Raw genomic sequence first — 13,746 nt, forward strand, 5'->3', positions numbered from 1 at the left:
GTCCACACACACACCCCCCCCCCCCGTCGTGCGGCGCCCCGCGCGCGCACAACCCACACACTCCCCCCCAAGCCCACCAACCCACACCCCCCCATCCCTCACCCTCCCCCCTACCCTCCCACAGACGCACTCCCCCATCCCTCCCTCTCACCCACCCCCCTACCCTCCCTCACTCCCACCCCCCAACCCTCACACTCCCCCCCATCCTCACACTCCACCCCCCAACCTCCTCCCTCACACCCCCCATCCCTCCCACACCCCCCATCCCTCCCTCACTCACCCCATTACCTCTCACTCACACCCCCTACCCTCTCTCACTCCCCCCAACCCTCACACCACCCTCCCCCCCATCCCACTCTCTCCCTCCCCCATCCCACTCACTCCCTCCCCTTCCCTCTCCTCCCCCCTACCCTCACCCTCTCCCCTTCCCACCCTCTCACACTCCCCTCACCACCTACCCTCACCCTCCCCCCATCCCTCCTCCCTCTCCCCATCCCTCTCTCCCTCACCCCCCTATCCCTCTCTCTCCCCATCCCTCCCTCCCTCACCCCCCATCCCTCCTCCCACTCCCCCCCTTCCCTCCCTCCCTCTCCCCCCATCCCTCTCTCCCCCCAATCCTCTCTCTCCTCCCCCTACCCTCACCCTCCCCCATTCCCTCCTCTCTACTCTCCCCCATACCCTCTCCCTCCCCCATTCCCTCTCTCTCCCTCCCCCATTCCCTCTCTCTCCTCCCCCATTCCCTCTCTCTCCCTCCCCTCCTCCCCCCCATTCCCTCTCTCTCCCCCCCCCATTCCTCTCTCTCCCCCCATTCCCTCTCTCCCCCCATTCCATCACTCCCTCCCCATTCCCTCTCTCTCCCCCCATTCCATCTCTCCCTCCCCCATTCCCTCTCTCTCCCCCCATTCCATCTCTCCCTCCCCCATTCCCTCTCTCTCCCCCCATTCCATCTCTCCCCTCCCCCATTCCCTCTCTCTCCCTCCCCCATTCCCTCTCTCTCCCGCCATTCCCTCTCTCTCTCCCCCCCATTCCCTCTCTCTCCCTCCCCATTCTCTCTCCCTCCCCATTCCCTCTCTCTCCCTCCCCCATTCCCTCTCTCTCCCTCCCCCATTCCCTCTCTCTCCCCCCCCATTCCCTCTCTCTCCCCCCACATTCCCTCTCTCTCCCCCCCATTCCCTCTCTCTCCTCCCCATTCTCTCTCCTCCCCATTCCTCTCTCTCCCTCCCCCATTCCCTCTCTCCCTCCCCCATTCCCTCTCTCTCCCCCCCCATTCCCTCTCTCTCCCCCCCCATTCCCTCTCTCTCCCCCCCATTCCTCTCTCCCTCCCCCCCATTCCTCTCTCTCCCCCCCCATTCCTCTCTCCCTCCCCATTCCTCTCTCCCTCCCCCATTCCCTCTCTCTCCCCCCCATTCCCTCTCTCTCCCCCCCATTCCCTCTCTCTCCCTCCCCCATTCTCTCCCCCCCCAACCCACACACTCCCCCCCCATCCCACACTCACCCACCCCCATCTCACACCCACCCCCATCCCTCACACACCACCCCCATTCCCTCTCTCTCCCTCCCCCATCCCTCTCTCTCCCCCCCCCATTCCACTCTCTCCCCCCCCCATCCCACTCACCCCCCCCCATTCCCTCACACACCCCCCCAACCACACACCCACCCCCATCCACTCCCTCCCCATTCCCTCACTCCTCCCCCCATCCTCTCTCTCCCTCCCCCATCCTCTCTCACCCCCCCCATACCCTCTCTCTCCCCCCCCATCCACTCACCTCCCCCCATCCCTCTCTCTCCCCCCCATCCCTCTCTCCCCCCATACCCTCACTCACCCCCCATTCCCTCTCACTCCCCCCATTCCCTCACTCCCCCCCATTCCCTCTCTCCCCCCCCATCCCACTCTCTCCCCCCATCCCTCTCACTCCCCCCATCCCTCTCACCCCCCATCCCACTCTCACCCCCCCCATCCCTCTCTCTCCCCCCCCCTACCCTCTCACTCCCCCCCCCATTCCCACACTCTCCCCCCCATCCCTCTCTCCCCCCCCATCCCACTCTCACCCCCCATCCCTCTCTCTCCCCCCCATCCCTCTTCTCCCCCTCATTCCCTCTCTCCCCCCCATTCCCTCTCTCTGCCTCCCCCATTCCCTCTCTCTGCCTCCCCCATTCCCTCTCTCTGCCTCCCCCATTCCCTCTCTCCCCCCCATTCCCTCTCTCCCCCCCATTCCCTCTCTCTCCCCCCCATTCCCTCTCTCTCCCCCCCATTCCCTCTCTCTCCACCCCCCATTCCCTCTCTCCACCCCATTCCCTCTCTCCCCCCCATTCCTCTCTCTCCACCCCCCCATTCCCTCTCTCCACCCCCCCATTCCCTCTCTCCCCCCCCATTCCCTCTCTCTCCACCCCCCCCATTCACTCTCTCTCCCCCCATTCCCTCTCTCTCCCCCCATTCCCTCTCTCTCCACCCCCCCATTCCCTCTCTCTCCACCCCCCCCATTCCCTCTCTCTCCACCCCCCATTCCCTCTCTCTCCACCCCCCCATTCCCTCTCTCTCCACCCCCCCCATTCCCTCTCTCTCCACCCCCCCCATTCCCTCTCTCTCCACCCCCCCATTCCCTCTCTCTCCACCCCCCCATTCCCTCTCTCTCCACCCCCCCATTCCCTCTCTCTCCACCCCCCCATTCCTCTCTCTCCACCCTCCCCATTCCCTCTCTCCCCCCCATTCCCTCTCTCCCCCCCATTCCCTCTCTCCCCCCCATTCCCTCTCTCTCCACCCCCCCATTCCCTCTCTCTCCACCCCCCCCAATTCCCTCTCTCTCCACCCCCCATTCCTCTCTCTCCACCCCCCATTCCCTCTCTCTCCACCCCCCATTCCCTCTCTCTCCACCCCCCATTCCATTTCTCTCCACCCCCCATTCCCCTCTCCCCCCCATTCCTCCCCCGCCATTCCCTCTCTCTCCCCCCCCATTCCCTCTCTCTCCCTCCCATTCCCTCTCTCTCCCCCATTCCCTCTCTCTCTCCCCCCCATTCCCTCTCTCTCTCCCCCCCATTCCCTCTCTCTCTCCCCCCCATTCCCTCTCTCTCCACCCCCCCATTCCCTCTCTCCCCCCCATTCCCTCTCTCCCCCCCATTCCCTCTCTCTCCACCCCCCCCATTCCCTCTCTCTCCACCCCCCCATTCCCTCTCTCTCCACCCCCCATTCCCTCTCTCTCCATCCCCCATTCCCTCCCTCTCCCCCCCATTCCCTCTCTCTCCCCCCCCATTCCCTCTCTCTCTCCCCCCATTCCCTCTCTCTCCTCTCCCCCCCATTCCCTCTCTCTCCCCCCATTCCCTCTCTCTCCCCCCCATTCCCTCTCTCTCTCCCCCCATTCCCTCTCTCTCTTCCCCCCCATTCCCTCTCTCTCTTCCCCCCCATTCCCTCTCTCTCTCCCCCCCATTCCTCTCTCTCTCCCCCCCCATTCCCTCTCTCTCTCCCCCCCCATTCCCTCTCTCTCTCCCCCCCCATTCCCTCTCTCTCTCCCCCCCATTCCCTCTCTCTCTCCCCCCCCATTCCCTCTCTCTCTCCCCCCCATTCCCTCTCTCTCTTCCCCCCCATTCCCTCTCTCTCTCCCCCCATTCCCCCTCTCTCTCCCCCCCATTCCCTCTCTCTCTCCCCCCCATTCCCTCTCTCTCCCCCCCATTCCCTCTCTCTCCCCCCCCCATTCCCCTCTCTCTCGCCCCCATTCCCTCTCTCTCTCCCCCCCATTCCCTCTCTCTCTCCCCCCCATTCCCTCTCTCCCCCCCATTCCCTCTCTCTCCACCCCCCCATTCCCTCTCTCTCTCCCCCCCATTCCCTCTCTCTCTCCCCCCCATTCCCTCTCTCTCTCCCCCCCATTCCCTCTCTCTCCACCCCCCCATTCCCTCTCTCCCCCCCCATTCCCTCTCTCTCCACCCCCCCATTCCCTCTCTCTCTCCCCCCCATTCCCTCTCTCTCTCCCCCCCATTCCCTCTCTCTCTTCCCCCCCATTCCCTCTCTCTCTCCCCCCCATTCCCTCTCTCTCTCCCCCCCATTCCCTCTCTCTCCACCCCCCCATTCCCTCTCTCCCCCCCATTCCCTCTCTCTCCACCCCCCATTCCCTCTCTCTCCACCCCCCCATTCCCTCTCTCTCCACCCCCCCCATTCCCTCTCTCTCCACCCCCCCATTCCCTCTCTCTCCACCCCCCATTCCCTCTCTCTCCACCCCCCATTCCCTCCCTCTCCCCCCATTCCCTCCCCCATTCCCTCTCTCTCCCCCCCATTCCCTCTCTCTCTCCCCCCCATTCCCTCTCTCTCTCCCCCCCATTCCCTCTCTCTCTCCCCCCCATTCCCTCTCTCTCTCCCCCCATTCCCTCTCTCTCTTCCCCCCCATTCCCTCTCTCTCTTCCCCCCCATTCCCTCTCTCTCTTCCCCCCATTCCCTCTCTCTCTTCCCCCCATTCCCTCTCTCTCTCCCCCCCCCATTCCCTCTCTCTCTCCCCCCCCATTCCCTCTCTCTCTCCCCCCATTCCCTCTCTCTCTTCCCCCCCATTCCCTCTCTCTCTCCCCCCATTCCCCTCTCTCTCCCCCCCATTCCCTCTCTCTCTCCCCCCCATTCCCTCTCTCTCTTCCCCCCAATTCCCTCTCTCTCTCCCCCCCATTACCCCTCTCTCTCCCCCCCATTCCCTCTCTCTCCCCCCCATTCCCTCTCTCTCTCCCCCCCCATTCCCTCTCTCTCCCCCCATTCCCTCTCTCTCTCCCCCCATTCCCTCTCCCCCCCCATTCCCTCTCTCTCTCCCCCCATTCCCCCTCTCTCTCCCCCCCATTCCCTCTCTCTCTCCCCCCCATTCCCTCTCTCTCTTCCCCCCCATTCCCTCTCTCTCTCCCCCCATTCCCTCTCTCACTCCCCCCCATTCCCTCTCTCTCCCCCATTCCCTCTCTCTCCCCCCATTCCCTCTCTCTCCCCCCCATTCCCTCTCTCACTCCCCCCCCATTCCTCTCTCTCTCCCCCATTCCCTCTCCCCCCATTCCCTCTCCCCCCCATTCCCCCTCTCTCTCCCCCATTCCCTCTCCCCCCATTCCCTCTCTCTCTCCCCCATTCCCTCTCCCCCCCATTCCCTCTCCCCCCCATTCCCTCTCCCCCCCCATTCCCTCTCTCCCCCCCCATTCCCTCTCTCCCCCCCATTCCTCTCTCCCCCCCATTCCCTCTCTCCCCCCCATTCCCTCTCCCCCCCATTCCCTCTCTCCCCCCCCCATTCCCTCTCCCCCCCATTCCCTCTCTCCCCCCCCATTCCCCCTATCTATCCCCCCATTCCCTCTCTCTCTCCCCATTCCCTCTCCCCCCCCCCATTCCCTCTCTCTCTCTCTCCCCCCCATTCCCTCTCTCTCTCCCCCCCCCCATTCCCTCTCTCTCTCTTCCCCCCCCCCCATTCCCTCTCTCTCTCCCCCATTCCCCCCCATTCCCTCTCTCTCTCCCCCATTCCCCCCCCATTCCCTCTCTCTCTCCCCCATTCCCTCTCCCCCCCCCCATTCCCTCTCTCTCTCCCCCCCCCCCATTCCCTCTCTCTCCCCCCCCCCATTCCCTCTCTCTCCCCCCCCCCATTCCCTCTCTCTCTCCCCCCCCCATTCCCTCTCTCCCCCCCCATTCCCCCTATCTATCCCCCCATTCCCTCTCTCTCTCCCCCATTCCCTCTCCCCCCCCCCATTCCCTCTCTCTCTTCCCCCCCATTCCCTCTCTCTCTCCCCCCCATTCCCTCTCTCACTCCCCCCCATTCCCTCTCTCTCCCCCCATTCCCTCTCTCTCCCCCCATTCCTCTCTCACTCCCCCCCCATTCCCTCTCTCACTCCCCCCCCCATTCCCTCTCTCTCTCCCCCCCATTCCCTCTCTCTCTCCCCCCCATTCCCTCTCTCTCTTCCCCCCCATTCCCTCTCTCTCTTCCCCCCCATTCCCTCTCTCTCTCCCCCCCCATTCCCTCTCTCTCTCCCCCCCATTCCCTCTCTCTCTCCCCCCCATTCCCTCTCTCTCTTCCCCCCCATTCCCTCTCTCTCTCCCCCCCATTCCCCCTCTCTCTCCCCCCCATTCCCTCTCTCTCTCCCCCCCATTCCCTCTCTCTCTCCCCCCCATTACCCCTCTCTCTCCCCCCCATTCCCTCTCTCTCCCCCCCATTCCCTCTCTCTCTCCCCCCCCATTCCCTCTCTCTCCCCCCCATTCCCTCTCTCTCTCCCCCCATTCCCTCTCCCCCCCCATTCCCTCTCTCTCTCCCCCCCATTCCCCCTCTCTCTCCCCCCCATTCCCTCTCTCTCTCCCCCCCCATTCCCTCTCTCTCTTCCCCCCCATTCCCTCTCTCTCTCCCCCCCATTCCCTCTCTCACTCCCCCCCATTCCCTCTCTCTCCCCCCATTCCCTCTCTCTCCCCCCATTCCCTCTCTCTCCCCCCCATTCCCTCTCTCACTCCCCCCCCCATTCCCTCTCTCTCTCCCCCATTCCCTCTCCCCCATTCCCTCTCCCCCCCATTCCCCCTCTCTCTCCCCCATTCCCTCTCCCCCCATTCCCTCTCTCTCTCCCCCATTCCCTCTCCCCCCCCATTCCTCTCCCCCCCCATTCCCTCTCTCCCCCCCCATTCCCTCTCTCCCCCCCCATTCCCTCTCTCCCCCCCCATTCCCTCTCTCCCCCCCATTCCCTCTCTCCCCCCATTCCCTCTCTCCCCCCCATTCCCTCTCCCCCCCATTCCCTCTCTCCCCCCCCCATTCCCTCTCCCCCCCATTCCCTCTCTCCCCCCCCATTCCCCCTATCTATCCCCCCATTCCCTCTCTCTCTCCCCCATTCCCTCTCCCCCCCCCCATTCCCTCTCTCTCTCTCCCCCCCCATTCCCTCTCTCTCTCCCCCCCCCATTCCCTCTCTCTCTCTCCCCCCCCCCATTCCCTCTCTCTCTCCCCCATTCCCCCCCATTCCCTCTCTCTCTCCCCATTCCCCCCCCCATTCCCTCTCTCTCTCCCCCATTCCCTCTCCCCCCCCCATTCCCTCTCTCTCTCCCCCCCCCCATTCCCTCTCTCTCCCCCCCCCCATTCCCTCTCTCTCCCCCCCCCCATTCCCTCTCTCTCTCCCCCCCCCATTCCCTCTCTCCCCCCCCATTCCCCTATCTATCCCCCCATTCCCTCTCTCTCTCCCCCATTCCCTCTCCCCCCCCCATTCCCTCTCTCTCTTCCCCCCCATTCCCTCTCTCTCTCCCCCCCATTCCCTCTCTCACTCCCCCCCATTCCCTCTCTCTCCCCCCATTCCCTCTCTCTCCCCCCATTCCCTCTCTCACTCCCCCCCCCATTCCCTCTCTCACTCCCCCCCCCATTCCCTCTCTCACTCCCCCCCCCATTCCCTCTCTCTCTCCCCCATTCCCTCTCTCTCTCCCCCATTCCCTCTCCCCCCATTCCCTCTCCCCCCCATTCCCTCTCTCTCTCCCCATTCCCTCTCCCCCCATTCCCTCTCTCTCTCCCCCATTCCCTCTCCCCCCCCATTCCCTCTCCCCCCCCATTCCTCTCTCCCCCCCCATTCCCTCTCTCCCCCCCCATTCCCTCTCTCCCCCCCATTCCCTCTCTCCCCCCCCATTCCCTCTCCCCCCCATTCCCTCTCTCCCCCCCCATTCCCCCTATCTATCCCCCCATTCCCTCTCTCTCTCCCCCATTCCCTCTCCCCCCCATTCCCTCTCTCTCTCTCCCCCCCCCCATTCCTTCTCTCTCTCCCCCCCCCATTCCCTCTCTCTCTCTCCGCCCCCCCATTCCCTCTCTCTCTCCCCCATTCCCCCCCCATTCCCTCTCTCTCTCCCCCATTCCCCCCCCATTCCCTCTCTCTCTCCCCCATTCCCTCTCCCCCCCCCATTCCCTCTCTCTCTCCCCCCCATTCCCTCTCTCTCCCCCCCCCCATTCCCTCTCTCTCCCCCCCCCATTCCCTCTCTCTCCCCCCCCCCATTCCCTCTCTCTCCCCCCCCCCATTCCCTCTCTCTCCCCCCCCCCATTCCCTCTCTCTCTCCCCCCCCATTCCCTCTCTCCCCCCCCATTCCCCCTATCTATCCCCCCATTCCCTCTCTCTCTCCCCCATTCCCTCTCCCCCCCCCATTCCCTCTCTCTCTCTCCCCCCCCCATTCCCTCTCTCTCTCTCCCCCCCCCCATTCCCTCTCTCTCTCCCCCATTCCCTCTCCCCCCCCCATTCCCTCTCTCTCTCCCCCCCCCCATTCCCTCTCTCTCTCCCCCCCCCCCCCCCATTCCCTCTCTCTCTCCCCATTCCCTCTCTCTCTCTCCCCCCCCCATTCCCTCTCTCTCTCTCCCCCCCCCCATTCCCTCTCTCTCTCCCCCATTCCCTCTCCCCCCCCATTCCCTCTCTCCCCCCCCCCCATTCCCTCTCTCCCCCCCCCCCCATTCCCTCTCTCCCCCCCCCCATTCCCTCTCTCTCTCCCCCATTCCCTCTCCCCCCCCATTCCCTCTCTCTCTCTCCCCCCCCCCATTCCCTCTCTCTCTCTCCCCCCCCCATTCCCTCTCTCTCTCTCCCCCCCCCATTCCCTCTCTCTCTCCCCCCCCCCCCATTCCCTCTCTCTCTCCCCCATTCCCTCTCCCCCCCCCATTCCCTCTCTCCCCCCCCCATTCCCTCTCTCCCCCCCCCCCATTCCCTCTCTCTCCCCCCCCCCCATTCCCTCTCTCTCTCTCCCCCCCCCCATTCCCTCTCTCTCTCCCCCATTCCCTCTCCCCCCCCCATTCCCTCTCTCTCTCTCCCCCCCATTCCCTCTCTCCCCCCCCCCCATTCCCTCTCTCTCTCCCCCATTCCCTCTCCCCCCCCCATTCCCTCCCTCTCTCCCCCCCCCCATTCCCTCTCTCCCCCCCCCCCATTCCCTCTCTCCCCCCCCCCCATTCCCTCTCTCCCCCCCCCCCCATTCCCTCTCTCCCCCCCATTCCCTCCCTCTCTCCCCCCCCCCATTCCCTCTCTCCCCCCCCCCCATTCCCTCTCTCCCCCCCCCCCATTCCCTCTCTCCCCCCCCCCCCCATTCCCTCTCTCCCCCCCCCCCCCATTCCCTCTCTCCCCCCCCCCCATTCCCTCTCTCTCCCCCCCCCCCCCATTCCCTCTCTCACTCACCTCACTTGCAGCGCCCCTGTTAATGCCGGAAGCTTCGCGGAAACAGTTAGTCAGACTGGATGACTCGATGTCAGAGCGAAGATAAGCTCCATCTCAGAGTCTGACTTTAATCCATTAAACTTCAAAAAGTCTCAAAATACTTACATCTTTCATTCGAAATATGATCAATAATTTAATACATCCAGGCAGGGAGAATTACAAATGTATTATTTAATGTTTTGTTTTTTGTTTTGTCACTGATAATCGCCAAAAATATTTTGCAATCTTTTTAAAATACTTGTGTATTTCCAGAAGTGCTACACATAAAAGTGGAAACGAATTTAACATTCACGTGCATAAATGGCCTTTTTGGACCCTAATCAGTCGCACTCCTCTTAATCCCGTTTATTTATGTCACTTTGGCAGATTTTAGGATTTCCTTTCTATTTGTCATATTTCGCACAGAAACAGACTCTTCAGTCCAACTCAATCCATGCCAACCAGATATTCTTATCTCATCCCATTTCCCAGCATTTGGCCCATATCTCTCTAAATCCTTCTTATTCATATACCTATCCAGATGCCTTCTAAATATTGGAATTCACCACTTGACGACTTCCTCTGGCAGCTCATTCTATACACGCACCACCCTCGGTGAAAAAGTTGCTCCTTAGGTCCCTTTTAAATCTTTCTACTCTCTCCTTAAACCGATGCTTTCTAGTTTTGCACTTCTCACCCCAGGGAAAAGACCTTGTCCATTTACCCTATCCATGCAATTCATGATTTTATAAATCTCTATAAGGTCACCCCTCAGCCTCCAATGCTCCAGGGAAAAGAGCCCTAGCCTATTCAGCCTCGCCCAATAGCTCAAAACCTCCAACCCTAGCAACATCCTTGTAAATCTTTTCTGAATCCTTTCAAGTTTCACAACATCCTTCTTAAAGGAGAGAGACCATAATTGAACTCGCTACTCTAACAGTGGCCTAACAAATGTCTTGTTCAGCTGCCGCATGACCTCCCGATTCATATACACAATGCACTGACCCATAAAGGCAAGCATACCAAATGCCTTTTTCACTATCCTATCTACCTGCAACTACACTTTCAAAGAATGATGCACCTGCACTCCAAGGTCTCTTTGTTCAGCAACACTCCGCAAGGCCTTACCATTAAGGGTACAAGTCCTGTCTGATTTGCTTTACCAAACGAACACCTCACATTTATTTAAATTAAACTTCACCTACCACTTCCCAGCCCATTGGCCCAACAGATCAAGATTAGATTAGATTAGATTACTTAGTGTGGAAACAGGCCCTTTGGCCCAACAAGTCCACACCGACCCGCCGAAGCGCAACCCACCCAGACCCATTCCCCTAACACTACAGACAATTTAGCATAGCCAATTCACCTAACCCAGACATTTTTGGACTGTGGGAGGAAACCGGAGCACCCGGAGGAAACCCACGCAGACATGGGGAGAATGTACAAACTCCACACAGTCAGTCGCCTGAGGCGGGAATTGAACCCGGGTCTCTGGCGCTGTGAGGCAACAGTGCTAACTACCGTGCCGCCCAAGATCCCATCGTACTTCTTCACTGTCCACTACACCTCGAATTTTGGTGTCATTTGCAAACTTACTAACCATACCTCCTATATTCACATCCAAATCATAAACACAGTGGACCCAGCACTGATCCTTGTGCCACACAGCTAGTCACAGGCCTCCAGTCTGAAAAGCAACCCTCCACCACCATTGTTCTTTATGCCTTTTATTAATAAAACCTAGGAAATTGTATCCTTCACTAAACTTGGTGAATGTTATGCAGGTATTAGAGAGCGCGTAGGAAACATACATGAGAATGGTTCTGTGATGAGGAGCATCAGTTACAGAGAAAAGAGGCCTGGAAAACAGAAGGTTGAGAGGAGATTTAATCAAAGTATTCAAAATCATGAAGGGACTGGACACAGTAAATTGGGAGAAACTATTCCATTGATGTACAGATGGCCTAGATTTAAAGTAACTCAAAAAATAATGGAGACAATGCACTGACTGATAATGTGGGAGACAATCAACCGAGGCTTTCAAAAGGGAACTGATCATTATTTGAAAATTTCAAAATTTGAGTGCTATGAGGAGTGGTAAAAGAGGAGAATTTCTCTTTCAGAAGGCCAGCCCAAATAGCATCAGCCAAATGTATGTAACTCTACAACTCCTGACCTAAATCTCAAATTCTTGAAAAAAATCACCATGATCTTCAAGCTATTTTGAACCTACTAGTGATTAACAGGTGGAACTTGCAGAACCATTCTGCAATCCTTCCAGAGACGAATGAACCCCACAAAAAGTATAAATGAATATGATTCAAGTTAGAATGTAGAGTGTGTAAAAATATAGCAAATATCACTTTTAACAAAACCAAAATACTGCATGTGACAGAAAGCTGAAATAATTTCCCTTTCTGTATCACATTTATTAGCTGCAAACCATGTTGCTTCACTTTTGTAAAGATGCAGAGATCCCGCAAGCTGAGCTTCAAGAGTTTAATTTCTGTGACTTAAAGCCTCAACGTTCGGCCATCAGTGTTCTTCAGCAACACACGAAACTCATCTTCTACCCAAAACAAGCATTTTCCCCGGTCATACAGCCTGGATAGATGTGTCACTTCATGTATGAGCTCCTGAGCGCAGCGTTCCTGCCACACAGTGCTGTATTGTGAGACACAAGAGGTGAGTCTGTGGAAGTCCAGCAGTTTGAACGTGAACACGGCCCGCGGCGCTGGCTTCGCTCCTGGAGACGGCTCACTGTGAGTATGACCCGGTGGGAGAGGGAGCTCACTGCCCGAGGTAACAGCCCAGACGGAGCCCTGGTAGCATTCACCCACTTCCTCCTCATCTACTGATCGAGTCTGAGCGGAGCCCCGTACGTCACCCACAGCCGCGACCTGGAACGGGAGAGGAAGTGACGTAGGGGCCGACGCCGACTTCCGGTAGCGGTTGCTGAGTGAGCTTTCCCGGTGGGCGGCCCGAAGCAGATTCACACTCACTCACGGACAGACAGAGAGAGTATTCCCCGTGAGGCCGGGGCCGGGGTCACTGTCCGAGAGCCCGGCTTCCACCACCACAGGGGCACTAAAGTGTCTTTGCTGCCTCCCTCGATATGGATCCCCTGGGGGCCCGCTCCCCCATCGTCGACATCCAGACTTTACCGTGTTGGGCTCACCGCCCGGAGCCGCTGCTGGAGACTGGGCTCAGCCGTGAGCTGCAGCCGGACACATCCATCTCCTCGCCTTTCCCCTACAGGAAAGACATTAACAACAAAGTTATTCTGTGGTACGTGTACACCGGCGCTTTGTTTTCCTTCTAGCTGCTGCGCCAAGCGGAGTCGGCAGGTACTTCCATCCTCGATAGCAGCTGTGAGGATTTATTATTTTTTTTAAACTTGCAGTACCCTTCGCCAGAATTCATGTGTGTTCACCGCTTCCCCCTCCTCCTGGAAGTGTTCATTGCTGATCTAATGGGATTTCCTAGACCCTGGTGCCGTTATCGGACACCCGGGGTGACTGGAGAGAATGCCAGCTCTTTTCTTTCTCAGTCGAGAGTTTCTAGTTAACACTGTACTTCCTTAGTTAAACAAACTTGTGTGATATGTTTAAGTTAAATCCATATCCATGGCATCATTTAACATTGCTCGCGAATCCAGTGATATCCAGAGGTTCATTGTCATTTTGAGCAAACGATATTGCTTTGTTTTGAAACATGTTTCATTGTTCCTTTTTCACTGTTATGTGCTGTCACCACCCGCACTCTTGTAGTCAGGTTGTTTGCAACTGGTAGCAGGGGTTGAATGCCCAGCATCTCCTGTCATTTTTGATGTAGGTTAGAGAACGTTAAGGTGTTACAATTTTAACTGCTTACATTACATATTCCAGTTTCTTACTGCTCGATCTTCTGTTCCTGCATCTTCTCCACTTTATATAGAGGATTACTTCCTTGGATTTCAATTATTGGGTAATTAAGTTCAATCCAATTTTATGTTTTAGGTATACTGTTGTTGTGAAATTATGAATTGATGATGCTTTCTCCTCAAACATTGATCCTTTCACAATGGCTATTGTCTCATTCCTCAGAAAATTCACTCTTGACTCTCTAACCTTGTGAAATGTCTTCAGTGTCCTTCGCTGTGTTATTACCTATCAAATCAGTATTAACTTGTCCTACAACTTCAAACTCATTTTTTTCAAATTGGGTTTCCATCTTCATAAGTTGTGAATTACATTGAATGCAATATATGATTTTCCAGTCATCCTTGTTAGCTGAAATGTTTGCAACTTTGCAACCTTATTGTTTTTGTAGTCATGCCATTTCTTGCCAGCTGACCACAAGATCCAGGTCAATATCTCCAAAACATGGGAAATTTGCAGTTGGAGTAAAAACATAGATATACAAAATAAGTTCTTTTAAAAAACCTCATTTTAATGTTAAACTCTTAATCGCCCTTTTATTAAAATTCATTTCTGCGTTTTAATGTTTTAAAACCCTATGCAGTGCACAGTTCAGCAGCAGGAACTTTACATCTTGTTGCTACCATCTGATATGTCTATTGTTTTTATTTATTGACAATACTTGCTGGTGGGGCAGGTCACCTTGACCTTACTATGTGAAAAGTTGCTGAAA

General features: G+C 58.0%; 2 protein-coding genes across 4 annotated transcripts in view; one reads left to right on the forward strand and one right to left on the reverse strand.

Annotated features, from left to right (window-relative positions):
* Positions 1–9,118, reverse strand: part of wdr3 (WD repeat domain 3) — a 107,940-nt gene extending 98,822 nt beyond the window's left edge. Inside the window, exon 1 of one of the 2 annotated variants that reach the window (XM_087992780.1) lies at positions 9,094–9,118. The gene's annotated coding sequence lies outside the window, so the exon portion shown is untranslated. The remainder of the gene's footprint in view (positions 1–9,093) is intronic. The other variant, XM_087992781.1, reaches the window with a different exon arrangement.
* A 2,798-nt stretch (positions 9,119–11,916) lies between these two features.
* The window catches only part of gdap2 (ganglioside induced differentiation associated protein 2), a 77,718-nt gene continuing 75,888 nt past the window's right edge, over positions 11,917–13,746 (forward strand). The window contains exon 1 of one of the 2 annotated variants that reach the window (XM_043700940.2): positions 11,917–12,402. In XM_043700940.2, the coding sequence (XP_043556875.1) occupies positions 12,230–12,402 (173 nt within the window). In that variant the 5' untranslated portion in view covers positions 11,917–12,229. The remainder of the gene's footprint in view (positions 12,403–13,746) is intronic. The other variant, XM_043700939.2, reaches the window with a different exon arrangement.

The sequence above is a fragment of the Chiloscyllium plagiosum genome, unplaced genomic scaffold (genome assembly GCF_037043375.1).
Source record: "Chiloscyllium plagiosum isolate Xiang-an unplaced genomic scaffold, Cpla_swu_hap1 HiC_scaffold_12, whole genome shotgun sequence".
Classification (NCBI taxonomy): Eukaryota; Metazoa; Chordata; class Chondrichthyes; order Orectolobiformes; family Hemiscylliidae; genus Chiloscyllium; species Chiloscyllium plagiosum.